Source organism: Myotis myotis, unplaced genomic scaffold, assembly GCF_014108235.1.
Source record: "Myotis myotis isolate mMyoMyo1 unplaced genomic scaffold, mMyoMyo1.p scaffold_m19_p_21, whole genome shotgun sequence".
NCBI lineage: Eukaryota > Metazoa > Chordata > Mammalia > Chiroptera > Vespertilionidae > Myotis > Myotis myotis.
In genome coordinates this window covers 13,838,189-13,862,879 of record NW_023416326.1, presented here as the reverse complement: position 1 = coordinate 13,862,879, position 24,691 = coordinate 13,838,189, and the positions used below count along the sequence as shown (strand labels likewise).

The following is a 24,691-nucleotide window of genomic DNA, read 5'->3' as shown; positions in this document are numbered from 1 at the left end:
GCCCTCCCGGGTCCTGTGCTGGGACTGAGCCCCACCCCCCGGGAAGCCGGCTGGGGAGTCCCCTGGCCCGAGCCCCCCAAGGGCGCTGCCCCATCCCTGCCCCAGGGACCTGCTGGGGGGCGGGGGACACCCCACCCGGGGCGGGAGGAGGCGCTCACCTTGCCGCTGCCCCCCCGCCGTCGCTGCAGCCGCTCCACGTCATCGATCTCGTAGACTTTAATCTCGAAAGGCTCCCCAAGGCCCCTCTGGCCGCTGCGCAGGGGCCCGTCCACCCAGCGGAGCCCCGAGCCCGGGGCTGGCTTCCTCGCAGGCGAGGGCGTGTCCAGGGACAGCGCGGGGATGAGCCTCCGTCTCTGGGAACCTGGAGGGGTTGAGCCCAAAGTTCATCTTGTGAATTCCCATCTTTTAAGCAGGTTCTCTGAGATGCACGGGGTGGGGCCGTGCCAGGGCCTGGAACCTGCAGCAGAGGTGAGTCTGAAACGCCCCAACGCCCCTCACTGAGCGACTCAGCACTGAACCCCTCAAACAGGCTGGGCTTTACCTCCCGAGGCGCGGGGAGCCCTGCCTCACCGTAGAACCACCTGCAGTCCCACCTGAGCTGCGCACACACCCACATGCGCCTCATCACAGCCCCGCCGGGCACCTGGGCTGGGACAGGCTGCAGTGGGGTTAACAGGGTTGTTCTAGGGGTCAGAGGCCTGGTGCTTGGTCGTGGAGTAATGGGAGGCCCAGCGACACTCTAATGATGATGATAACATCGGGGCAGGAGCTAGAAGTGCAAGTGCAGTGACACAACAGCCCAGGGAGGCCAAGTGCAGGCGAGGAGCAGTCACTCACACGCAATCACACGGCAAGAACCGTGTGCGCTGCCAGGTGGCACTGGAATACAGGGGGACCCCTTTGTAAATTATGTAAATGTCTAATCACCTGAAACTAACCCTCTCCTATATAATAAAAGGCAAATATGCAAATTGACTGAACTGTGGAACGACTGGTCGCTATGACGCACACTGACCACCAGGGGGCAGACGCTCAACACAGGAGCTGCCCCCTGGTGGTCAGTGCGCTCCCACAGGGGGGAGCGCCGCTCAGCCAGAAGTCGGGCAGCGCCAAGGATGCCCAAGGGCTCCTGGACTGCGAGAGGGTGCAGGCAGGCTGAGGGACACCCCCCCCCCACCCCGAGATTCATGCACCAGGCCTCTAGTGCCAAATAACACTGAACGTAAAGGGCACTCGTGTGCGGGTACCTTGGACTTCCTGAGCGGTTCAGATTCGGTTACCAGTAAATCCATTCCGAGAACGAACTGGGGGCACCCACCAACCACTGCGGGGCCTCCCTGCCCTCTCGCCTCCCCCCAGGTACTGGGAGCCTAGTGTAGGGGGTGTGTGTTGGGGGGGCAGGGACCCTAGGAACTGTGAGTGCCAGAGGGCGGGACGGGCCACAAGCTGCACCCTCCTGGGAGAGCACTGACCACAGGCCTGGGTCTGGGTCCCGCATGGATGTGACTTCTCGGGCTACTGCACGCGCCACCCCCGCTGCAGACCTCAGTCTCTGCCAACGACCACTGCCTTCCAGTTGCCAGAAGGTCAAGGGAAGCAGTTCGGCCGCCAACGGCGTGGGGCCTGGCCATAGCCTGAACCAGCCTCCGGCCGCTGGGTTCCTCCTCCTCCGTCCCTCCCTGCTCATCAGCCCAGCCCGCCCAGCGCAGAGGGCAGGTAGGGAAGGCGTGCAGGCTGATCGCTAACTGCGTGAGCTGTTGCTGCCTCAAATGGCCCAGATCTGACCTGAGAAAGCCCGCTCCCCAACAGGGACTGAGTCCCCACGGCCCTGGCGGCTGACCACACGCACGGAGGGTCCCTGACCGCTCACAGCTGCTCTCTCCCCGGCAGCACACGGCCCCAGGAGAAGTCTGACATGTTCAACATCAGAGTCTGGACAGAAGAGCCACATGGAGTCTGAAAACTTGGCCTCTTATTCAAATGTCGGGAACACGGCACCTGGGCGCGAGGCCTCACAGCACCGGGGAACGCTCATCGGTCCGGGCCCCGAGAGCCCCCTCATCAGCTCCCCATCTTCCCTCTCACTCAGGTGTGGGGCTAGGAAGACACGAATCAAAAAGCATGAGGCCCCAGCGAGGGAAGGAACCACAGACATCAGAGGTAAGAGGACAGAGGAGTCCGTCTGAGTGATCACACGGAGCATGAGCCGCGCCACCACATCAGGCCAGTGAAAGCACAAAGCATCTCCCACACTCGGTGCCCACACCCACGGCCACGTGACCAAAGCCACGCAGGGCTCTGACCACCAGACTGCACGTTCCATGGCACACAGTGAGTCATCCCAGTCCCAGAGACTTGGGGCCACCAGCCCCACATCAGCTTCTGCAGCCACAGGTCAGAGCGCAGCGGCTCTGACTGCTCCCTGGGGAACCAGCAGCCACCTCTCTGGGCCTGGGTGGGGGAGCCGGGGAGGGACAGGCAGCCTGTGCCCACAGGGGTGAGTGTGGGGGGCACCACTGGTTGCCCCAGCTCCCGCCTTTCACCAGGCTGCTGACCAAGGGGCAGTCACAGCCTTGAGGCCTCGTCACACCCCAACAGTAGGTCTGATTCACAGTGAACCCTCCATGCTGTCCCAGGCGTGGCCGGCAGGGGACAGGCTTGGGAAAGGAGAGACCAGGTGTCGGTGCCACCTGCCTGGGCGCCCTCACCACCCGCAGGGCAGGCAGCATGGGGTCCGGCCCTGCGCCCCTCTTTGCCCCCTGTGCCCCCCCTGCACACCCGGGCCCAGGTGCCTACCTGAATTGGAGCGTTTCTTTGGGGTCTTGAGGCTCCGGCACCGCCCGCCCACGGAGCTGCTGTTCTCGCTCATGGAGTCCTGGGCGGAGGACGCGCTGCCCGTGGCCTCGCTGTCGCGCATCATGCTCTCGTAGCCGCTGCTGCCCCCGCTGTGGTAGAACAGCGCCGTCTTGCCCATGGCGGGCGGCAGCTCCCCACTCAGCACGCTGCTGTTGTCGCTGCCGTGGCCGCTGCTGCAGCGGTGCGGCTTCCGGGGCGGCGTGACCTTGCTGTAGGGCGAGGGCAGCAGGGGCACAGCCGCCAGCTTGTCCTCGGGGACCCCGGCGCGCTCCTCCTCGGGCCCGGCTCGCGATGGCACGGCCCTGGGCCCCGCGCCGCCCTGGAGCAGCTCTGAGATGCGCCCGTTCACGGCCCGGAGCGGCAGCTTGGCGGCCAGGCTGGCACCCCGGCTGCGGCTCAGCGACTGCGTAGACCAGGACATGTGCCTCCCGCCGGCGGCCGGGGTGCAGCTCTGGCCCACGGACTGCGGCAGGGACTTGGTGGAGAAGCTGAGCGTCTTGGTGGGGGGCGTGGACAGGCTGCGCGCTTTGGGGCTGGCCAGCAGCAGCTTGCTCACGGCCGAGATCTTGGACTGGCTGGCCTTGGGCGAGGCCCCGGCCGAGGGCGGGGGGCCGGGGTGGGTGGGCGAGGCCCCAGCGCTGCGGCCCAGGCTCCGGCCCGCGCGGGGCATGGTGCTGTCCTTGCCCGCCTGCAGCCGCGCGCTCATGGAGGCCAGGCTCTCGGCGCGCTCCAGCGAGAGGCATTCGTAGTGGCTGGCGGTCGCCCTGCCCAGAGAGTTGGTCCTGCTGGCCAGCTGCTCGAGCTTGGCGCTGAAGAGCTTGCTGCTGCTGCTGGTGCTCGTCCTGCCGCCCGGCTCGTCGGGGAAGCTGGCCAGGAAGGGCGGGGGCTGGTTCGAGGGGCTGCTGGTGCCGCTGCTGCCGGCGCTGTGCTGGGGGCTGGCCCGGTTCTTCTGGTCCAAGCTGGACTTGCGGACGGGGGGCAGCGGCGGGGTGCCTTTGGGCCGAGCCAGGACGCTGTGCTTGGGCGACGCCACCTTCCTCTCCAGGGTCGCCCGGGAGGCCTGGCCACCCAGAGCGACGCCGTTGGTCTCGGGGGCGCAGTGGTAGCAGAGGCCATCGAGCTCCTGCCGGCCGCCTTTCTGGAAAGCCCGGGGCAGGCTGCCGGACTGCAGGCTCCTGCTGGGGGGCACGGGGCTCTGGGCAGCCCCGCTGGGCTGGGCCGTCTCACAGCCGTCCACCACCCTCCTGACGCTGTCGGTCCCGGGGGAGGCGGCCACCTCGCCGCTCAGCCTGTGGCCGGGGCTGGTCTGCCTGGGCTGGTCCCGCTCGGCTCCCGCCTCGGGCTGTGGGGGGCCCGTGGCCGCCTCGGGCCTCACCCCGTCCTCCCTGGGAGGCGCAGTCTCTTTCTTGGCCTCCTCCTCTCGTCTCAGCCACGGGTCCTCGAACGTCATCCCCTTCCTGGCGCTGGCCTCCTTGCTCTCCTGGGGCGGGGCTGCCTTGGGGACGGTGGCGCCGATCGCCTCAGGGCCACGCCGGGGGCTCAGGGCGATGCAGGGGTAGACGGTGATGTTGGTCTTCACGGGGACGCACCCTCCGCCGCCGCCCAGGTGTGCCGTGTTGGAGATGGTGACCATGGCCTTGCCCAGGGCGGAGACCTTGCAGCCTTGGGGGGCGGTGGCTTTGGGGAGAGAGCCCTCCCCCAGCTCGGACAGGATGAGCACGCTGTCGGGGCCCGCCCCGGGCTTCTCTCGGCACACGGCGGCCTTCTGGACGCTGCCCAGGAGCTCCGAGGCCGGCGGGTCCGCCAGCGCCTCCCCGTGCCCGAAGCAGGTCTGCGCGATGAAGCTGTGGCAGGACTGCTCGCCGTCACTGCCCGCGCTGGTCTCGCTCAGCCAGGAGCTGATGGAGGACCGCCGGCTGCCTGCCTCCCGGCCCTTCTCCTCCAGGCCCAGCGTCGGGAGGGGCAGGAACTGCGTGATGCTGACCTCGGAGACGGGGGCCGCGCCCGGGCCGCGCTCCAGGTCCTCGCTGACGCTGCCGATGATGCTGACGGGCCGCGAGCCCGAGGCCAGCGCCTGCACCGAGCAGTCGCTGTTGAAGCTGATGATGCTGGCGGGGCGGCCGCCCAGGGCCCCGCTGATGGTCAGCTCCTCCACCAGCGTGAACACCAGCTCGTCCTCGCCGTTCAGCTCCAGCGGCTGCTGCACCGTCACCGTCGTGGTGCTCACGACCCCCTTGGAGCCTGGAGACGCCGCCTGGCGCGTGTCATCGGAGGGGCTGTGGGAGGACCCCTGGCTCTCGGCAGACAGGGACTTCTTCAGGACCTGGGGGCTCATGCCCACCGGGGGGGTGCGCCCCTCGGGTGGCGGGGCCTCCCCGGACACCACGCCCGAGTCCGTGCTCAGGGGGGACGGGGGCGCGGGGCCGGGCAGGACGCCCTTCTGGGTGTGGACTTTGCACCGCTGCGAGGGCGAGCTGGCCGGCCGGTACTCGGCCGTCTTGGACAGGCTGGCGACGCCCAGCCTCGGGGAGCCCAGGGGCCGGGGCTTGCCCTCCACGAACCCGCAGGAGGTCAGGCTCTCTCGGCTGCTCTGCAGGCTGGGGCTGCGCACGAGCTGGGAGGCGCCCTGCTGGCTGGTGCCGCCGGGGACACTCCGGGGCGAGGCAGGGGTGGCGGCCGGGACAGGCGAGTGACCCCTGGGCATCCCGGAGGCCGGGGCGTCAGCACCTCCTCTGTCGGTCAGCTGGCCGTCTGACCCCGCGTCTTCCTTGTCAGACTCACAGAGCAGGCTGGCCCGGGCGGCGGGGCTCAGCGGGGGGCCCTTGCCCGCCTGCTCCGCCCCGCCCTGGGCAGGCAGCTCCGGGAACGGGAAAAGGCCGGGCTCCTCGCGGCCGTCGATGCAGTCCAGCCGCTCCTGCAGCTCCGCGAACGTGTTGCACTTGAGACAGTCCCTCTCGGGCTTGCGGGCCGCGGCCGCCCCGGCCTCGGGGGGCCGGCTGTCACCCCTGGGCTTCTGCAGGGCCGGCACGATGGGCACGAAGTCGGGGGGGCCCTCGTTGTCCGTGAGCTCCTTGTCGGAGAGCGCCGTGCCGCTGGGCCCGATGTAGATGACCGTGTCGCAGGACTGCTCGCTGCTGGAGGAGTAGTCGGGGTCGCTGGACAGCTGCGGGACGGGGAAGTCAGGGTCCACGGCGGCCCTGGCCTGGAAGGGCCGCAGCTGCGTCGGCCTGCGCATCCTGCCTTCCTCACAGGAGCTCTCTCCCCCCGACGAGCTCGAGGTGTACTGTGGGCGAGAGGACAGTCAGCATGGGCTGCCTCAGGGCCCCCCCAGGAGCCGCCCAGGGACCACCAGGGATGCCGGTTGGCTATAGGCTCCCGGCTGCGGGCTGGCTGCCCTGCATGTGGGCAGTTGCCTGGCTGTGCCCGGCCAGTGCACCTCCTGTGCCAAGGGCAGCCCGTGTGTGGCACACAAGACAGAGTCCGCTCCTGAAGGGGTGACCAGCCGGGCTGGGCTGAGCTCCTCAGGGCGGGGGGTCATGAACTTGGCCCCCCAGTCACTGTGGCACCTTGTCCCACGAAACACTGGCTTGAAAGACTTGCTTGTTATTATTTATGAAAAGCTACAGAAAGGAGGGGAAAGCCCACGTCACCAGCCGGCCCTGAATCAGAGCGACCACCATTGGTCACTTCCTCACACGGTCGTCTCACGCCCCCGCTGGCTGGCTTGGCCTCTGCCTCGCCAGGTGAGCCCAGGGGTGTGTTGCGGACTCTGAGCACCAACCAGCAACCCCTGAGCTCACAGGGCAGAGCCCAGCAGCCTGGAAGGCCTCCTGGACACGCAGGGGGAGGGCCACCTGAGCGAGGGATGAGCAGTCGTCCGGGGCCTGCCACTGAGGGACACGGGACACGGTCTTGGTCTCCGTCGGACCAAGGCCGGTGGGAGCCGCTGTGCGTGAGTCCTTCCGTCCCTCCCATGTGGACGTGCACCCCAGTCAGGGGTCCGGGCTGGACCCCGAAAGGCAGCGACGGTGGGGCCCAGAGTGACGGACGCTCCTGCCCCAGGTGGGCGGGCAGGCTGCTGAGCTGGTTTTTCTGAACGGCTCCCACACCCCTCCCCCACCCGCCAGCTCCCTACCTTTGTTTTCTTCTTCTTCATCCTCAGGACCCGGGAGGCGATCTGGATGGTGGACAGGGTCTCGGCGTAGCTGCCGGCGGCGGCCGAGATGTGCGCGATCATGGTGGTGCGGCAGTTGACGTTCCCCAGGGACTCGCGCAGCAGCATGGTGAGCTTGCTGTCCCTGCGGGCACGGGGCTGCGTTAGGGGCGCCCCCCGGGCTCGGGCCTCTGCAGGCTGCTGCTTGGGGGCCGTGGGTTTTCATGGCGGACTGGTCAGCTCACTCTCTAGCACAAGGCTCTTCGCACTTGGCAGCTGGGCAAGAGATTCTCACCCCAAGGACAGAGCTCATGCAGGCGCCTCCCCTGGCCCCTGCGCCCGGCCGTGACGGGCACCCTGTGTCTGTACCCAGATGGCACACAGAGGCCTGGGAACAGAGCGGGAGGACGGCTGTGGCCAGGGATGCCGCCGCTGGCTGCACACACGGCCCACCCCTGCTCACGGGCCACCCGTCTCAGGCCACCCCTGCTCACGGCCCACCCCTGCTCACGGGCCACCCGTCTCGGGCCACCCCTGCTCACGGGCCACCCCTGCCACAAAGGCAGCCCCCCCGCTGGGAACTTGCATTGAAGATCTGGGTGTCTATAAAACACACAAAGGCCCTTTGCCATGGAGTCGCACCCTGTTTCTTGCTGTTGTCATGTAACTCATGTTTGCACGGAGTGGTAATAAAGGAATTCCTGTTCCTAAAAGTGACGAAACACAGACACAGCCGAGCACTCAGTCAGCAACAGAACAGAACTTCCTAGAAAAGCCTCCTCTGGGGACTCTGCGGGGCTGGGGGGCAGGGCCCTGAGCCGTGAGGAGGCCCAGGCGTTTACATGGTTTCCAGGATCCTTAAACATGGACCTGGAGGCGGCTCTGGGTTCCTCCCTGTTCTTGTCCCCGCTCCTCCCTGCCTGGCTTCCAGAGGACGGCTCACATCTCCAGCCACAGGTCTGCTCAGCTGCCGCCTCATCTCACCTCGGGAGGCGGCCCACTTCCCAGGCGCCCTGGACACACTCAGCTCACGTCCCTTTGTGCGCTCAGCTCACAGACCTTTGCACACTCAGCTCACAGCCCTGTACACACTCAGCTCACAGCCCTGTACACACTCATCTCACAGACCTTTGCACACTCATCTCACAGCCCTATGCGCGCTCAGCTCACACCGTGTGTGCTCACACTCCTGTGTGTGTTCACAGCGTCATCTGAGGGGTTTGTCCTCCCCTCAGTGCCCCTGTCCGCCCCCCTGCACAGCTCCCTGAGGGGGACGGGCCCACTCGGCTGATTCAGTGTGAGACGCAGGCACCGTCCTCAGAGATCAAACCTGGGAAATTGGAAGACATTTCTCACGTGACCTGCATCCGCCTTCGGGGAGGAGAGACGGTGTGAGGACAATCGTTTTTCCTTTCCATCTGGGACCAATTCAGGTGCCAGTTCGGGGCTGCTGGGCTCACTCGGGCTCAGTTCCAGGGCAATTTAAAAATATACCAGGGTTTCCTTTCAAGCAAAATAACCAGTGACAGAGTGAGGAAGGAGAGGGGCTGAATGTGTGTCCTCCCCAAATTCACGTGATGGTGTTAGGAGGTGGGCCTCTGAGAGGTGATTAGGTCAGGAGGGTGGGGCCCCCATGAACTGGTTAGTGCCCTTGTAAACGAGGCCCCAGAAGCCCCCTCACTCCTCCCACCTCGTGAGGTTATGGCAATAAGACGCCATCCAGGAACCGCGAGGTGGGACCTCTCCAGACCCTGAACCTGCGGTGCCTTGAACTTGGACCCAAACCCCTGACTGTGCAAAATAAACTTCTGTGGTTGAAGCCACCCCGTCTGTGGTAGTTGTCACAGGAGCCCAGACTCAGTGAAAAGTATGGGGTGTGGAGAGGAGGAGCCGGCCTGGCGGCAAACATCTAACGCCTTTCACAGCCACCAGCAGTGCTGACGACCGAGGGGAAGTCATGCCTGCTCTGCTCCAGGCAGACAGGCTCGGAGGCGCCATACCTGGCTGAGCCGTGGCGGGTTCTTGGGCGGGGCGGGGTGGGGGTGGGGCAGTGGAGATGGCGTCCATGGGGTCAGCTGTGCGCACATACAGCCAGTTCTTAGTTCTCATGACAGCAGTTCTGCTAACACTGAATAACACGGCACGGCTGCTCCCAGGAACACACGATGAGGTCCCGGAGGCCTCGGTCACAGGGTGTCCGTAGGTCAATACGTAACCTGGCTGCATATGTGTTTCTGTTTCAAGACACCTTATTATCAAATGGATATTTCTTACAAAGAATGAATTAGAGGCACTGACTTCCTTCTAATGAAACACTGGCTGAGGAGGGCGTAACCCGCCTGACCCTGGGCAGCAGGACGTACATTCCTGTGGCCTCCAGCTCACAGCGATCCTGCCCGCTACACTTCCTTATTTAATCAGTCCTCGTCTTGTGAGCCTACAGATACCGCCAGCACTTTCCCATAGCTTCATCATGCACTTTATTTCTTAAATGTATTATTATTTTTAACCCTCACCTGAGGGTTCTGTTTTTATTGATGTGAGAAAGAAACATCGATCAATTGCCTCCTGCACGTATCTGGACCAGGGATCGAACCCACAACCTTTTGGTGTACAGGATGACGCCCCACCCAATTGAGCCACCCGGCCTGACCCATCCATCGTGCACTTCAGATATAACCTAAGACTTTCCATTCCAGCCTGACTACAGATCCATGCATCCTCTTCCTTTTCCCGGATGCACCACATCGTTGGTTCGTGAACATTAGATTCACGCCAACAGCGAACGGAGGAACCTCTGTAACCACGGGTGTCCTCCGGAAGGCACGCCCAGCCCAGCCTTCTTCCGACAGGACTCTCCATGGCACCGCAGGCCACATGGGGCGGGGGCGGGGGTGGGGGCGGGCAATTTAAACAGTGAAATCGCCAGCGGAAAGCTCACACATGCAGAACGCGGGCACCACTGCACAGACTGTAAGAGGACGCTGTTCCCAGGCCGAAGGGGGTGAGAGGGCAGAGCGAGGCCTCGTCCAGCCCGGCTGGGAACACGCCCATCGGCAACTCAGCCTCAGCACCACGCACGTCGGCGAGAGGCGGGAAGCGACACGCGTGGCGATTCGGGTTACAAATGCATCTTAGCGAGTCGGCAGGTTTGCCACACGGGCTCTGCAAATGACATGACGCGGCCGCCATGAAGCTTCTCATGACAAGCCCTGTAAGGGGTGCGTTTTACCCGCATGACCCCGTACATTCTCAGGAAGACACTGAGGACAGAAGAGAGCGGGCGATGCCGTCAGAGCGAACCGTTTGCCCCGTGTTTCCCACGTGATCCCCATTCGTGAGCAGCCAGGACATTTTTTAAGTCCACGTTTCGGGAAGAAGCCAGGGATGTGCGTTGCTTGGCAACCAGCAGCTCGGCTCCCCTTACGGGAAGCCAGAGAAGCTGCCAGCAACGCGCTCACCTGGGCCTCCAGACTCCAGAGCACATCGTCGCGGGAGTGAGAAATAGTGGCGATAAAGCTGCGGTTTCCCCTCATCACCCTGACCCTGTAACTCAGACGACGGCGTTGGGGACGGGGTGAAAGACCGGGCAGGGGACGGAGGCTGCAAACGGCAGGTTTAACTCGGTGTCTTTGTGGGAAAATAAAAGGGTTTAAAGAGCTTCTAGGGCAACGGTCAGCACAAACTCAGTCCGCACCTTCGCACCAAGAGTGAGGCCAGAGGAGGGGAACGGGTGCAGAGCTGCCATTTCCCAGCCCCACTGGCTGGGCTGGGGGAGGGACTTAGAGACTTGGGCTGGGGGAGGTCCTGGCTGGGGGCGGGTCCTGGCTGGGCAGGGCAGCAGGGGCCCCGAGCAGAGACACTGGGGGCAGGAGAACAGCACCATTCTTCAAACAGCCACGTTCTATCCGCACACATTCCTCCCTCCCACACAGTTTTTCAGAATGACGTTTTGTTGTGGTGGTTAATCCTCACCCGAGGATATATATTCCCCTTGATTTTTAGAGAGAGTGGGAGGGAGGGGGAGACAGAGAGAGAGAAACATCGGTGTAAGAGACACATCGATTGGTTGCCTCCTGCACGCACCCCAACTGGGGCTGGGGATCGAGCCTGCAACTAAGGCACGTGCCCTTGACCGGAATGGAACCTGCGACCCTTCAGTCTGAGGGCCGACGCTCTAACCACTGAGCAAAACCAGCCAGGACTCAAACCGCAGCCCACGATAAGGAAAGACGCCTTGAGGCTGGAGGTGTCCCCCCCCTCCCCCCGTCACTGTCCCTCCCTGCTGGAGAACACCCAGGCCTCAGGGGTACTGGGCAGTCCTGTCTTCTGCCCGGGGTCTCCCACACGGCAGGATCCAAGGCTGGAGGGAGACCCTTTATCTGCTGAGGCCCCCACAACACCCAACGGAACTCACCTCCTTTCTAAAGGGGCAGCCGCTGAGCTGGCAGGCTGCCGTGGCGTAAGAGGGCAGGCTGCAGTGGTGGCCAGGTAATTCCACAAGAAAGAGGCCCTTCCTCTCATGACAGCGCTGAGTCCACTTCTCCAGAAAGGAGGTGGCGGACGTGGAGGAAGAAGGTGGGCAGGTGTGGCCACGGCTCCTGCAGCAGGACGAGCGCTGGGCGGGGAGCACCAGGGCGGCCCTGCTTCAGCACCACGGACAGCCCCTCCGCCAGGGCCTGCTTCTCCCTGGAGGAGCGCATCTCTACGGAGGTCGCCAAGGTTGCCACTTACAGCAGACACAGTGCCCTTCAGTACAAACACCGACAGGCAGAGGCCGGCCTCTCCCCTTACGTCAGTTCCTAATACACTGAAAGAAAGGAGCTGAGTTAACCCAGAAACTAACTCAGCTCCAGAAGAATTTGCAAGAGGAAAACTCCTGTGGTCAGCAAGACCCGAAGCAGACATAGAAACCGTAACCATGCGCACACATGCCCAGGTGTCAAGGTGACAACTAACATTAAACGTCAAGACCACCCCCGTATCCCTCACGTCCTGGAGGATGTGAAGCCACTCTGCATCCCAGGAACCATCCCGTCTCAGCCCTCTACCCGTCAACTGCCAGGGTGTGTCGTGGGGCGTCACAGGGACGAGATGCTGGGCAGGAGTTCCCAGCCCTGAGCCCCAAGCCCCAGGCCCTGCCCCCACCTGCTGGCCATCAGGAGAGGAGAGGAGAGGAAAAGCAGACAGACGGGAGGTGGGATAAAGTCACGAACTTGACATCGTTTCTGGCTCCTCGAGTGGCGCTTGGCACCCTCCCTCCTACCTCCTTCCCGTTCACTTGCTGTTGGTCTGTGAGCACCCTTTTCTACTGGCACCTGAAGGGCCACAGGTGACCTCCTGAAGCCCAGGACACCTGGGGCCAGCTGCCAAGACACCGGCATCCGGGCCCAGTGCTCTGGCCAAGGTGGGACCATCTACAGGTCCTTACCCATCAGAGAGGCTGTGCCGAGGACGCATGGCGCCACAGTCCACTGGGTGAGGGCGATCCTTGAGCCTGCTTACCTTCTGGGTCCCAAGCAAGCCCCTAAGTGACACTGTTAAGTCGAAACAGACTGAAAGCCATGGCTCCACGGGGGAAAGCCACTTCCCTTGGGCTTATGTGTTTGTACGGGACTCGGTGAGCCCCGGTCATGATGGCTTCATGGATATTCATGTCTTTGGGAGAAGACTTTATACACCTTCCCTCCGGGGTAGTCACCTGAGGGGCAGGAGTGGCCTTTTCCTAGCAATTCCCTGCAAGGATGCCAACATTTGAAGGCACAGATGATCTGGTTTCTGGTGCTAGAGAGGTACCGAGAACTTGGCACTGGCCCAGCCGTCCCACGGGAATTTCCCCGGGAGTCGCCTGAACTGAAAGAGCTTGCGGCCAGTTTCAGCTCCTGCCCCACTTGCACTGCAGCTCAGGCAGGCCCCTCAGGGTGCTGGGAGGAGAGGGCCTGCTGTCAGCAACCTCGATAGACAAGCACAGACTCGGGCCTGGAGAGTAAAGCTTTGGTAACAGCAGTTTCCTGGGCCCGGCGCATGGGCCGGAGGTGCCCCTGCCAACACTGGCGTTCAGAGTGCGAGATGACGAGTTCGCCCCGCAGACGAGAGCTGAGAAGAGGACCTGCAGAGCACACCTGCTCCGGCTGGAGGACCAGCTTGGTGGCCGGCCATCCCGTCACCTGGCGTGAGCTCATGCCTTGTTCTACCAAGCCCACCTGTTGGAGAGGTCCTAAAACCATCACCACTCAGAGTGACAAGTGTACCTACTGTTCTCTAACAATAACAGATGCACAGTAATATTCTCTCAATGCAGACCCCGAGGAGCAAACGGCCCCCCTTTGGATGTGGGGGTGCCCCTGACACAGACAGCAGCTGCCTTCTTCCTCGCGCGTGGTTATCTAGACCTGGTGCCTCCGTGACCCTGAGCTTGGGGTGGTGCTGGTGAGAAGCAGGAGGGAGTGGAGGAGCCCACAGCTTACTCTTCCAACAGGATCCTAAGGCCCTGAGGCAGGAGCTGTGCTTCTTGATCTTTAATTCTGACCTTTCTTCACAGTAACTTTGGAAAAGTTTATGACTTACTAGTCCTAGGAAAGAAGGGAAGGGATCCTGTACTTATTTCTACTTAGTTTCACATAATCAGGAGTGAGGAACGTCATCACTTTGATGAAAAACAAAGCTACAAATCCCCAATAACTTAGAAGGCAAATTAGTAGACCTCACAGACAAACAGAAAGCGTTAAAAACATACATTTCTCCTGAATGAATAGAATGCTAAAAATCACACATGCTAATGACGTCTGAGATGCTATAAAGGGGTGTTTAATGATTTAACAGCAAACCCTCTGTGCTTACTGAGCACGCAGGCAGGTCTCTAACAGACGCAGGCTCGTTGGTTAGCGCGTTTGTTAGCCGACCTGCAGGACCAGGTTAGCAGTAATAACTTTTAACAGGATGCAACTTACAATGTGAACACTGCTCTTTCATTTGTCACATTATCTGAAATCTCACTTCCTTCTCCACGTTTACCTGGCCCCAGCCATCGCCATGACTTACGGTGCTTTGCCATAGACACCCGCCTGGCCCTGCGGCTTCGCGTAGAGCAGTGGTTCTCAACCTTCTGGCCCTTTAAATACAGTTCCTCATGTTGTGACCCAACCATAACATTATTTTCGTTGCTACTTCATAGCTGTAATGTTGCTCCTGTGATGAATGGTCATGTGAATATCTGATACGCAGGATGGTCTTAGGCGGCCCCTGTGAAAGGGTCGTTCGACCGCCAAAGGGGTCGCGACCCACAGGTTGAGAACCGCTGGCGTCGAGCCTTCCTGGTGGTTTGTGACCGCTCTGCTGGGGAAGGATAAGGAAGCAGCTGGATTGTGGTGCGTTCTCCCCAGTACGCGTATCTGAGTAAGGACGAGCTCATTGTGCTATCGGGAACTTAGCTGCTCTTCAGCTTCAGCTCATCCTCAGGGTTAAGAGCTTGTTTCCGTTCCAATGTCGGAGGTCGCTGCGGGACCCCAAAAGGGAGCTGGGCACCGGTGGGGGACACAGATGGACTCCGGAGTTATGTTGTCATGGTAACTAGAGCCTCCCCCCTGATTTCCGCTCACTCCTGTCCTTTCCTGTGGGTGTTTGAAGAATTCTCCAGATGAAAGAACGTGAAGATCGTAAGCGGAATGCTTGATATAATGAAACGCTCTTGCCTAGTGCCTTCTCTCAGATCGCGCCCTCCCCCCATCCCCTATCCCGTGTCACCGCAGTGATCGACTTGTATTTGCAGAGCTTCCCTGTGCTTTCCCGTGAGTTTTACTGTCTGTTTCAGGTGAAGCTCAGGACTGATGTGGCTTTTGAGGGTGCCTCTTCCATAGCTCGGTCTGTGGTGTCCTTCGGGGTGACATCAGACTTCGGTGGAGTCGGGCTTTGGGAATCCGCAAGCTTATGTCAAGTTCTTTCTAAAGAAACGTGTTTACAAAAAAAAGGGCAGGAAAACATCTGGAAGGGCCTCATCTACTTTCCCACCGTCTCTCTAAGCAAAACCTGAGGATGACAGAGCAGCCGGGGTGCCGGGTGCACGAGGGGGCGTTTCTCCTCCCGCTCCAGACACTCGGCCAGCCGCCTGGTGCCACGTCCCAGGGACAGGCTAACAAGGGGTTAAACGGCATTGATGCTCACACTGCATTACAATCGGGACTATTCCAGTCTCCAGGGTCCATTTGGCTGATTCCAGGCTTTCTCTCTTTCAAAATAAAATAGAGAAAATGCAGAGATGAGCAGGAGCAGTCCCTTCATTTGCATCCACGTGACCGTGTCCTGATCTCTGCTCAGTCGGCCTGCGTGTCCGTGTCTGGGGCGCCCTCGTGTGTGAGACAAGCTCCCGAGAGAAGACATGGCTGGCGTATCAGGCGAGGCCAGCGGGATACAGAGGGCCCGTCAGTTGGACGGCTGAGATGACGAACCGTGTCCCGTCCTGTGATCTCGAGCTCATCTCCCTGCGCGATCGCCTTTCTCTGAAGTCAGTTAAGCCACGTGGAGCTTAACACGGGGTCTGACTGTCAAGGTCAGGACGAGCCTCTCATGCTCCCTCTTCCAGCCGTGGCCCTGCCCCCAGCCAGTGTCCTTCCCAAGGCCCTGGGGCTAATGCCGTGGTCCTAGGGGAAACCGAGGTCCCAGAAGCCCGGGGACGCACCGCCACCCAGTCCGCTATTCACCAGGACGGTGCCGATGGGCTGCCGACCAGCACGGCCACGGCTCTGACCCCCTCGTTACCTCACTGACTGGGTCTGGGAGGCCTCATCCTGCACATGGGTGACAGTAAAGGTGAGTTAGTGGCTTTGGACTGGGTTCGGGGCAGCCTGGGGATGGGGAAGCTGCAGAATACCCTGAGGTCGCTCCGGGCACCGGGGACTCTGGCTGCACCTCCCCTTGCGGCTCCTTGACCGAGGTGGCCTCGTGCCTCCCCTGCCTGTGATCACCCCGGCGCTCAGCCCCGAAGGCCCTTCCCCGAAATGTCTCTGTGGGAACTCGCCCACCCCCAGCGCAATCCACGGGCCCAGGAAAAACGAGGGAACAGTCCCAGCCACTCCTAGTGACCCAAGTCCCAGGAAATCACCCGCCCTTCCTCCCCTTCTTTATTGTCGGAAACAGGCACAACATAAATGCCCTGTTTTAACGCTTTTCCGTGTTTGGTTCCACTGAGTGACTTTCCAGGTGCGGACACGCTGCCTTCTGTCTTCCGTTCACCTGCCCGAGGGCACGGCACTGTGCCCGCCCGCCCCTGTTCTAGGGCAGCTGCTGTGTGCATGGGTGCGCACATACCTGGTCGGGGTGCTGCTTCCGTTGTCTTGGGTGGGCACCCAGGAGGGGAGCTGCTGGGTAACACGGCAATTCTCGTCCGGCGCTTAGAGGCGCTGCCACGTGATTGCACAGCACAGCCGGAGCCTCTGGCATTCTCAGCGCCAAGCACAGGGCTCCGCGTCCCACCTCCTTGCCGACACTTCCTCTCTCTCTTTACAACAGTCTTCCTAACGATGGGAAGTGGTCTTCACTGTGGTTTCATTGGTACTTCCCTCACGACGGGGTGCCCCTTTTCACGTGATTATTAGCTATTTTGTACATCTTCTTTGGAGAAATGTCTATTCAAGTCCTTTGTCCATTTTCTGTTGTTAATCCTCACCCGAGGATATTTTCCCATTGATTTTTAGGGAGAGTGGAAGAGAGAGGGAAAGACAGAGAGAAACATTGATGGGAGAGAGACTCATTGACTGGTTGCCTCCTGCATGAGCCCCGACCAGGGCCCAGGCCAGGGAGGACCCTGCAACCAAGGTCCATGCCCTTGACTGGAATCGAACCTGGGACCCTTTGGTCCGCAGGCCAATGCTCTATCCACTGAGCAAAACTGGCCAGGGCCTTTGTCCATTTTGTAATTGAACTGAATTTGGCAGTTGTTGAACAGTAGGAATTCTTCATATATCCTGGATATGAATCATATGTTCAATATGATTCATATGATTCATATGATTCAATATGATTCAATATGATTAATGTGAGCAAACATTAGCTCACAGTCTGAGGGTTGATTTCCAATCTCTTGATAGTGTCCTTTGAATGCCCAAACGCGCCATTTCATCTTTTGGTAACACTTGCAGAGTTTTAGATTTTAACCAGCATTTTGAGCATCTGTGGCCCACGGCCTTCCCCTGTTGGCTTTCCTGTGGTAAGCTTGTCCATGGAGTGACCGCAGATCGCCGATGCTCTCGGTGCTGAAGATGCTTGTCCAGCGTGGTCATTACTTGCTGACCACCAGCCAGTCCGCAGCTGGGAAACCTTAAAAGACGCCTGTTAAGCACATGTGCCCTGCGCTGCCCGGGGATAAACCTCTTTTGAAATCACGTGTAACCAACTCCAAGGAGGGCAATGAGGGCAGCGCCGTGCCCTCTGGGCGTCACGTGTGGTTTGAAAAACATGACTTCACGCTCCTCCACAAAGGCACCAATCGGGTTGGCTTTTGGCACAAAGACCGGTGTTTAGAGACTAGAAAGAATTAAAGGCAGTGACGTTAGAGAGTGGTTCCGTGACTCGTACAAGTCTGGGGGCAGATGTCGCACGAAGGCACGTTTCGTTCATTTAATAACTTACAACGGAGCCCAGGGAACTGTGACGGGCAGGGACACGAAGGAATCATGCATTTCTTGAAAAAAAAAATGAAAAACTTGCTTCCCAGTGAGGTTTGTTTTGTTTGATAAAAAGATAGGCTTGTGGCACATTTGTTCGCACTAGCAAGCATCCATGTGGGTGGCTCACCCAACAGGCAGTGGTAGGGACCTCAGATAGAGGCGGGTCCACTGCGATGTTAGGGACCTCGGATAGAGGCAGGCCCGCTGCGATGTTAGGGACCTAGGATAGAGGCAGGTCCGCTGCGATGTTAGGGACCTAGGATAGAGGCAGGTCCGCTGTGATGTTAGGGACCTAGGATAGAGGCAGGCCCGCTGCGATGTTAGGGACCTAGGATAGAGGCAGGTCCGCTGCGATGTTAGGGACCTAGGATAGAGGCGGGCCCGCTGCGAGCCCTGGGGTTACCAGCACAAATGAGACACGGCCCGGGTATGGAGGGCTTGCAGTTAGTCTAGGCCAGTGATGGCGAACCTATGACACACGTGTCAGAGGTGACACGCGAACTCATTTTTTTAGTTGATTTTTCTTTGTTAAATGGCATTTAAATATATAAAATATCAAAAATATGTCTTTGTTTTACTATGGTTGCAAATATCAAAAAATTTCTATAGGTGACACGGCACCAGAGTGAAGTTAGGGGTTTTCAACATGCTGACACGCCGAGCTCAAAAGGTTCGCCATCACTGGTCTGGGCAGAGGTCCTGTTTTGCCCCGAAAGGTCTCAGTTTATGCCTGTTATACTGCATCCTGTCTAATGTATTTTGTCCTGAATCTTTTAAAAATAATGTGCTATTATGAAGACTTAAAAAAAGAAGATGGGGAGACGTAGGCTGACCCTCACTGTCTATCTCACGGTCTCGCTGAGCGGCACAGGCAGAGGCGCCGTGGACGGCTCACCCTTCAGGACACAGCGTCCCCACCCAACGGAGGAACTTGTGCCGAAGCGCATGGGAGTTGGTGGCCGCACACACGCTCCGTAACTGCCGAAACGCAGCTATTTCTGCCCGAGAAATACAAGCTGTCGCCAACATCTGCCCCGTCTACACAGACTGAGAGAGACGGAGCCGCGGACGTTCTGTGACGAAGCTCACGGGACATGAAAACCAGGCCCCTCGGGGAGCGCGCGGGTCTCTCGCTGTCTGTCACCAGTTGGGTTTGAGAAATATTTGAGACTTTAAAACCAGTTTAAATGACATAAAATTAAAAGCCGACAGATGACAGTCTTTAACTTTTTTTTTTTTAGATTTTTCACAGAGAAGGAAGCCGTCAACAAAGCCAGACAGCTTTCCCTGTAAGACATGGTCTATGTCTGCCTGAGTGGCCTGCAGAACAGCACTGGAGCGTTGAAAACCAACTAAATTTTGATTCCATTTTGTTCCAAAGAAGTTGCAAACCCGGAATGAGGTCAAACACAAACCCCTCGGCCCCCAAAGCTTGAACTGAGCTGCAGTTCCTAAACGGAACAGAACTGCCCACAGGGAGAGCTACCTGCACCCTGCAGAGGCCGGGGCAATGGGGAGGGTCAGACACAAACCCGCAGGAGAAAAGGGGAAACTCCACGACTGTGCTCCTGACACTGACTTGGGATTTTTGGAATATTTTTAAAAAAATATTTTTATTGATTTCAGAGAAGAAGGGAGAGGGAAGGAGAGAGAGATAGAAACATCAGTGATGAGCGAGAATCATCGATCAGCTGCCTCCTGCACGCACACGACCGGGAATCGAACCGTGACCACCTGGTTCATAGGTCGGCGCTCAACCACTGAGCCAGCCAGCCGGGCTGGTCTTTGGAAACTTTAACGCATAACAGTCTTATGAATTGAGAAACTTGTCCCACTGAAATGAACGTTGGTTGGTTGTGGCGCACGTAAATTCTAAATCATTTTCCACCAGACTACGCTAATCCTATCAGGAGAAATAGATCATTTTGTATGTTAACACACATGCACGTACATATACACAAATACACAGGTAGGCAGTTAGGTAAACGAAGAAGAAAATGCTGAGGCTCTAAGACAATAATGGAAAGAAATTCTTCTTAAGGAAAATACCATTCACATGTACTGGGTACAGGTGTGGTGAAAACAATGAAAACACACAAAGGCGTCTCAAGAAAAATCATCCTACTTTGTTCCAATGTTCTAACAAACAGTACAAAGAAAGTTTTAATTGTTTTACTTTGACGCATGGATTTTTTTTGTAAGAAGTTATTTTATTGCCCTGGCCAGTTTGCTCAGTGAATAGCGCGTCGGCCCGCGGACCAAAGGGTCCCGGGTTCGATTCTGGCCAAGGGCATGTACCTTGGGTACAGGCTCAGTCCCTGGCCACAGTTTAGGGTTGCGTGCAGGAGGCAACCAATTGATGTGTCTCTCTCACATCGATCTTTCTCTCTCTCTGTCTCCCTCCCTCCCACTCTTTCTAAAAATCAATGGGAAAATATCCTCAGGTGAGGATTAACCAAAAAAAAGGAAAAAAATTATTTTATTTTTGAAGGTAATTTTTGAACAGAACTATTTTATAAGTCCACTCATATAAATGGACTTGTCAGAAAATATTTCAGAAAATTAATAATACTGATGACCACTTTTCACTCTCAAAAGTATCCAGGTTTGGATAGTAAATTCTGTGGTTCTCTTAGTTATAATTTAGAACAGGGATGAGTAGAGAAAAGTAGCACAAAGCAATACTGTAGCCTCCTTAGCTAAGAAGTCCTTTAAGCACCAGGTACAATTGTGGGTAAGATATTCTCACAAATCTTATTAAATGCATTGCTGGGCTCATAAGAGAGTAAGGAATTCTGTGGCCAAAAAATAAATGAATTGGCAACTCAGAGAAGCCAGCAGAACACAGAGGCTTGCTCTTACCCTGAAGACATTTGCCAAACCAGGTAATATCCGGCTTAATTTCATGGAGCCTTAACGGGCATGGAAACAGAAGACAGAGCCCACAGCCTGCCCAACGTGAGAGTTTTAAGAGAAAATTCCCCTCCACAACCTCCTCCCACTCACATCTACAAGACACAACTGTCTGGGAATTCAGCCCTGAGCAAAAAAGACAGAAATTATCGCGAGAGTTGGGACCACAGGCCAGATTAATGCAGGTCTGTAGCTTTCATTCTCAATATCTGGGTGGTGCCAAGTATTTCAGGCTGAGGACGTCATGCAGATGACCCTCAGCTGCTGGCGATGCCAGGCAGCGGGCAGAGCAAACGCGAAGACGAAGGCAAACCCTGTTCACCCACGTCTCACGGAACCGCACACGTGAAAGTCCAGTGAGGCATGAACGCCCCACGGAAATAAACACATGAGAAACAGGCACCTCGACAAAGACCCAGCCGGGCAGCAGGAGACGTTCCTACGTAGATCACAGATAAACAGCAGGAAGTCGATGGGCTTGTTTAAGTAAACTAAGATGTCTAAGGAAATAAAACAATATCAGGGATGACCAATTTCTGCTCCTGGCCATGCTGGAAACACAGAAACTAGATGTACTTTCCAGACTAAATAACTAGCAAACGAGAGAGAATAATAGAGAGGACGGGTGTGGACACGGGGCAACCGCAGCACAGGAAGGCGATATTGGAAGAAGGGAGCAGACAGCGCTGAGCAGTGTGCGCCGGCTCCCTGCCGAAGAGGGAGGCCCACACCCAGCAAGGCCCTCGCCTCCCAGAGCGGCTGCTCTGCTGCCTGTGAACACGGCACGGGGCCCAGACCTGTGAGATGGCCCCTGAGCAGAGGCCAGAACCCGGGGAGAGTCCAGCTCCGTCAGAAAGGCTTTCAGAGGAACCATCACACGGCTCTTTTTATTTACAAATTACAGGTCACACGAGTGACTTTGGTGAGGAAAGGACCTTGGGGTTTGGGGAGTCAAATTGCATGATTTTGAAAGGTGGCCTTTCCCCTTTTCCAAAGGAGATTGTCAAGCAGGGGCCCCGCTGGTTCCCAGGATCCCAGCAAGAAATCAGGCAGGGAGGTTTCCTTTCTGAGAGTTCGATCGTCACGGTGGGGAGGGCGCTGGGCTGAGGGTTTGTCCGCTTCCCTGGAGTGGACGGGAGCTAAATGAACCAGGAGTGAGAGGGCCTGCAAGCTGCCTGGGCTTTCACCAGGAGAGACTCCATCTCGCTTATTAAGAAAGTTCATGGTGAGCGGACGGAGCCCTCCCTGCCTCGCCGGGGTGTCCGGGAACCAGGGCGTGTGGCCTTCCAGGTGCAGCTCAGAATGGATGGTCCTGTGAGAGGGGGGCTGCCACCCACCTCTGGGGACATGGGTCATGGCAGCCTTGCCTTAGACTCACGGGGTCCGGGACCTCCTCCCACCAGCCCTCGGGCACCAGCTCCAGAGCCTGCAAACAGCCATGTCACCACGAGGAAGTCTGAGTAACTAACCCTCTGCAATGAACGTGAAGACTTACTGGTTCCGAACAGATCCTAGACACCTGGAGAGCCGAGGCGATAAATAAGGACCTGCAGCCTGTATCCATCGCCATTTATTACTGCATAGGAAACACCTTCACAGACACTTCCTGAAATCCTTACCTCTCCCTAGGGCAGTGGTTCTCAACCTTGGCTGCACATTAGAATCACCTGGGAATCTTTTTTAAATCCTGATTTCTGGGCCTCATCCTCCGGAAATTCTGTTTCTTTGTTACTCATGTTGTGGCCCCACCCCATCACAAAGAGACAGAATTTCCGGAGGATGAGGCCCAGAAATCAGGATTTAAAAAAGATTCCCAGGTGATGCTAATGTGCAGCCAAGGTTGAGAACCACTGCCCTAGAACGTACTTTACAACGTGCCTCGCACCCTCCTGTTTGGAATTCACCCCTCACAGGGGCTGGATCAGTTGTCATAACAACCCGGCAGAGCGGATGTATTTGCTGTCTGATTCAGGAAGTACGGCCAGAACCCCAGAGCCTCGCCCGCCACCCTGAGATGGGCACGTGGCGAAATGGCTGCCACTGAGAAAAGCTACAGAACCAGGAAGGAGGACCACCCTCCAGCGAACTTACGGCTTCAAACTGGCAGAGCCCCGCTCGATCCAACATGGTGGCTGACCCGCCTTGGGCAACCCCAGCCTCACTGTACACTCACTGTAATAGGTGAGCACCTACCGACACGCCCCGGCCACCGCGATCGGAAACGGGAAACCACAGGAGGACACCAAACGGCCAGCAGCTCTTCTGAGAATCTCCGCCCCTTCCCCGGGGAGATTCTGATATCCCTCCCCCCGGGAACGCCCTGTCCCCCTCCCCCAATGAAGGAGCCTCAATAAAGGAAGCAAATTGCACTGAAGGGGCTGCTCAGCCTGTGGAGCCACTCCCCGCCTCCCTGCCTCACCAGTAACTCACTCTCACTTGCTCCCCTGGCTCAGGTGGGAATTCCTCCTGCGGGAAGCCCAGAACCCACAGGCCCCCAGAACGCCTGCATCATCTACACCAGGAAAGGGCGCCCGGCGTGCTCGTTGGGAAGGGGTTCTGACAGCCACAAAGCAGGTCTCGTGGCCCAGAGGTGCCTCCAGGTCTGAGGCTGCCATCACAGAGGTGAAGGCGGATGTCGGATTCCTATCTGCGCCTAAGGACGTAGCGTTAGAGCAGGTTGGTTCGATTCAAATTAGTGCAAGATAATAAGGCAGCTGAAGAAAACGCCTCCGTCGTTATCCTGATGAGCTCGTACGGTGGGAGAGAAAGTGAGTGAACAAATAAACAGAATTCGACACCAGTGGCTGCAATAAACCCCGCAGAACGACACGGTTAGAGCCGGGAAATGACTTTGCTGGGGCGGAAAGTCAGCAGAGGAGCAAGGAGAGCAGGTACGGCGGGAAGAGGAAGCCATGAAGAACACCAGTGAGCAGGCAGGAATGCGAGGGTTTTTAATGTTAGAAAACTGATGACTGCAATTCGCCCTATTGAAGGACTGAAGGAGGGAAACCACGTGATCATCTCATTAGATGCAGAAACGGGCTCGACAGAATTCAACAATCAGTTTTTTAAAATCTCTTAGCAATTCGTCAACAGAAGAACAAGTACCTGTGATAATCTTCCCACAATGGGAAGTGATGATCAATGGGAATTAATCAACATCAATCAGGCGTCAAAAATGAAATATCGGTTTTAAAACGCCAGTTACCGAAGGGCCGGGAAGAGAGTGTGATTCCCTTTACGTAAAGGCCAAAAACAGACAAAACTAGACAACGTATTTCAGGGGCATAAACGTAGGTGGTAAAACCGGAAAGGAAGCCAGGGGCCTGTAAACACACAAGCAGCAGGCGGCCCCCGGGAAGGCGGAGCCCCAGGCCTCGAAGGCACTGAGATGTCCCAGGTGCTCACCTGGGGGCGGGCAGGCAGGGAGTCCATTTGTTACCTTCGCACTGGCAGCGGCGTCTCTATCTGTATCTGCGACACGTTCACCACTGACACATGTAAGAGAAGCGGGAAGGCGCTCGCTCACGGGGGAGCCAGGACAGCCCTGGGGCGCGTGTTCTGGTCGCCATCACTGAAGGACACGGAGGAGCAGACCATGGCCGTCAGCGTGAGTGGCATCTCCTTCAAGCAGGAGGGTGTGAGCGGGGAGGGGTCAGGAAGCTGGGCCCCGTCTCCTGGTCAGACGGTGGGTGGGGCCTACATTCTGAAGGGCTTCAGGGGCCCTGAAAGGGTTTGAACCCTGTCCTGTAACCAACAACACGCCCCTGCAGGGTGTAGGGAAGGGGACATGGGATTGCATTTTCAAAGGGCATCCTGGCCGCCCTGTGGAGGCGAGAAGCCAAAATAGTCTCTGCCTCACCCAAAAGAAACAACAGAAGCGGCTACGGCGCTCTCCCGTGGGGAAGAGGGCAGGGCAGGCGCTTTAAAATGCTCACAATGCACAGGGAAATCACAGTGAGTCCTCGAGAGGGGGTTCCTGCTCGGGGAGGGCGGGGTTCCTGGGAGACATGAGGCCAGGGAAAGGCTTTGAGGGAAGGGCCGCCCTGGGCCTCAGGACAGGCCTGTTCAACACGCATGTCAGGGCGCAGCCAGGAGACGCATGCGG

General features: G+C 58.3%; 1 protein-coding gene across 1 annotated transcript in view; it reads right to left on the bottom strand.

Moving 5' to 3' along the window:
• The window catches only part of KIF26B (kinesin family member 26B), a 356,959-nt gene that overhangs the window by 7,826 nt on the left and 324,442 nt on the right, over positions 1-24,691 (bottom strand). The window contains exons 11-13 of the mRNA XM_036354955.1: positions 6,992-7,154; positions 2,797-6,139; positions 159-361 (exon numbers count right to left, since the gene is read on the bottom strand). Of these exons, the coding sequence (XP_036210848.1) occupies positions 159-361; positions 2,797-6,139; positions 6,992-7,154 (3,709 nt within the window). The remainder of the gene's footprint in view (positions 1-158; positions 362-2,796; positions 6,140-6,991; positions 7,155-24,691) is intronic.